Source organism: Rhinolophus hipposideros (genome assembly GCF_964194185.1).
Source record: "Rhinolophus hipposideros genome assembly, chromosome: 1".
Taxonomy (NCBI): domain Eukaryota; kingdom Metazoa; phylum Chordata; class Mammalia; order Chiroptera; family Rhinolophidae; genus Rhinolophus; species Rhinolophus hipposideros.
In genome coordinates, this window is record NC_138047.1 from 4852019 (window position 1) to 4855144 (window position 3126).

Here is a 3126-nt window from a genome sequence, read left to right on the forward strand (position 1 = left end):
CAATCCTTGATTGGATTCAAAACATCTACTTACTGTTTGATTCTATTCTGAATTCTTTGCACACACATTCTTCCTATTTGGAGGGTCTACACTTCTTACAGATATTACTAGCTGACACCACGCTGGATTTTGCATAGTTCTCATGAGTCACTGCACTCTTCAGTCACAGCTCCCTCAGGAAGCTACCCTGCACTGTTATGTAAGTCAAGGAGGATACCAAGGTGATTCTAATAGAAAAATAAAAAATCACAGTACGATATGGTAAGTGCTGTACCAAGATGTACCAAGTGCTACCAAAACTTGGAGGAAAAAGGAACCATGCCCGAAAGACTGCAGCCATACACAAGTCACTTGCCAGGCACTTTACAGAAAGCCAATACAGCTGTCAGAGAAGAGCTTAAATCCATCACTGAAATCCACTATTAGGCGAGAATCCAATAAGGATTAACTGACAGATGTAAAAGAGTTGAATGACAAAGTACCCACACCATCAAGCTGACACAGCTCTGTATATACAGATAAGTGACTCGAAAGGAGTTTTAGAGGTAGAAAGGGACTTTACAGATGAACGTAACTTTCATGTTTGAGGAAAAAAACACACTTAGAAAGGTAAATGGCCCAAAGTCTTCTAATTTTTCTTAAGTCTGAGTCAAAGTTCTAGAACTTGTCAGAACATGTCCTTCTATTCTTACCTGCGTAATCATCTCTGAACCCTGTTTAATAAACACTGAATAGTAATGCTGAGTCCAAAACCAGAATATGGTCTCTCAGCATTAAGGCTGACGATGACAATGACAAAGCTGTCACAACACCACCAGACTGGCCTGGGCGCGGAGGGGTAGCCTGCCACATGGTAGGTTCCAGCAATGTCACCACAGAACTCACTAGACTGAAGAGTTTAAACACAGAGTAAAAGAATGTGCTCTGGGCCGGCCGCTGGCTCAGGCGGTTAGAGCTCCATGCTCCTAACTCCGAAGGCTGCCGGTTCGATTCCCATATGGGCCAGTGGGCTCTCCATCACAAGGTTGTCAGTCCAATTCCTCGAGTCCCGCAAGGGATGGTGGGCAGCGCCCCCTGCAACCAAGATTGAACACGGCACCATGAGCTGAGCTGCCTCTCAGATGGCTCAGTTGGTTGGAGGGCATCCTCTCCACCACAAGGTTGCCGGTTTGACTCCCGCAAGGGATGGTGGGCTGCGCCCCTGCTACTGGACCTGGAGCTGAGCTGCGCCCTCCACAGCTAAGACTGAAAGGACAACAACTTGAAGCTGAACAGCACCCTCCACAACTAAGATTGAAAGGACAACAACTTGACTTGGAAAAAAAATATGTGCTGGAAGTACACACTGTTCACCAATAAAGTCCTGTTCCCCCTCCCCAATAAAATCTTAAAAAAAAAAAAAGAAAAAAAGAATGTGTTCTGACAACACAGCTTGGTGGTGGACTGTTCAAAAAATCCCACCTCTTCATTTATTTTTCACTCTCAGCTTTATATGAACGGTATACATTTTAAGTGAACTAAAATGATTTTGCTCCAATGGAGCTTTGATTAAATCCACAAGCACCATAAAACAACAAGCACCATATGTGTATCTGTGTGTTTACTACATGCCAGACAGAGTAGCAAGCATTTTAAATGCTTTATCTCATTCAATTCCCATGACAATCCTAGTATTTTCTCAATTTTCCAGATGGGGCTTAGAAAAATTAAGCAACTTGCTAAAAGGCTGGTGGAACCCAAATTCAGAGCCAGGCAGATGGCTCTGACGGCAGAGTCCAATTCTTCACCATCACAGCATGTTGCTGAAGGTAGAGAAACTAAGCCAGTGCTTACGAAATCTACCGGCACCAAAAGCAAAGGACAGGTTGAAAGGAAGTCAGTGTGAAAATGTCTGACAAGTTCACAAGCATACCTTATATCATACCAACCCGAAATAAAGAAGTCTAGCATCATCTCAGACGCAAAGCCTATTTCAATTATGCCACGTAGTGAAGAACTGGCATGGAAAGTGGGAAGATAACTTCTATATTAGGACATGTCCACTGCTTCTGTTGAAGCTCTTCCTTGTTTTGGTGTGACTCTGAGCATCTTCAAATGCAGACATTACCTTCCTTGGGGCTGCTCTAACCTCCATTCCACCACGGATGACTGGAAGCAGATTCTATGTAGGCATAAGAGGATGGCAAAGAATTGTCTTGTGAATAATCTCATTGTGCTATGCCAACCTCTCAGGACTTCAGAGAAGCTTCTCTCCCTCTCTGCATTCACACTCTCTGCACCAAGAGGACAGAAGGAGAAGGGAGGGACACTTCCTGTCTAAGTAAGTGGAAATTGAGGCTGACAGAGGGAGCGGGCTAAGTACAGAAACCCACACGCACAGGTCTGTAGTTCTTGTTATCGATCTGTCCCCTCACAGGGAGGGAAAGCCTACCCGTGCATCTTGCTCCAGGTGCTATGATTCCTTTGGAACCTTTGGGACTCCTCTGCCAGCTGCCTTGCCTACACTCCTTGAATGGCTGGGTGCAGGACGAAACAATTACTCCTCCGCTGGCCCTGCCAGCTGCGGGCCAGAGAAGGAGAAAACAAACGCCGCTCCGCAGCTCTCCCAGATGCCTCCCGCTCGCAGTACACCGCCACCCGCAGCAACACGTAGCCACACTGCACCAGCGCTTACCGTGCACACTGTGTGCTGGAGCCTCACCAGATCCGAGCCGGGGTCGGCATCGCTGTCCTAAGTCCCGCGGGGGGCTCCCCAGGGGCGAGCCCGGCCTGCGCAGCGCCCCGGGCCACCTCCCGTCACGCGCAATGCCAAAGGCAGGGACGGTGAACGCCCCAGCCCGCGCCGCCGCCCCCGCTCCCCCCTGCCCCGCTCCGAACCGCGACCTCCCCACCTCGGCTTCCCCTGGCACACTCCCTGACACGCAACAGGACGCGCGGCGGAGATGGACGGACTCCATTAATCTCCCCACCTGAAATACCCCTGGGAAGTGGAAACCCCGGTCCTGGAGCTCCCGGCGCTCCCTTCCAGTCGTTACAAGGCCTGCATGTTCTGACGGAGATAGGATTCGCCCCAAACGTCGCAGTTCCCTTTTGCCTATCGCACCGACGTAGCCCCTCCCGTCTCAC

At 49.1% G+C, this 3126-nt stretch overlaps 1 protein-coding gene across 2 annotated transcripts in view; it reads right to left on the reverse strand.

Annotated features, from left to right (window-relative positions):
* Positions 1 to 3126, reverse strand: part of CDC123 (cell division cycle 123) — a 60511-nt gene that overhangs the window by 56931 nt on the left and 454 nt on the right. The window contains exon 2 of one of the 2 annotated variants that reach the window (XM_081053221.1): positions 2432 to 2560. The exons of the other annotated variant lie outside the window; for it this stretch is intronic. Coding sequence (XP_080909347.1) covers positions 2432 to 2439 — 8 coding nt within the window. The 5' untranslated portion in view covers positions 2440 to 2560. The remainder of the gene's footprint in view (positions 1 to 2431; positions 2561 to 3126) is intronic. 2 annotated transcript variants of the gene reach the window in all.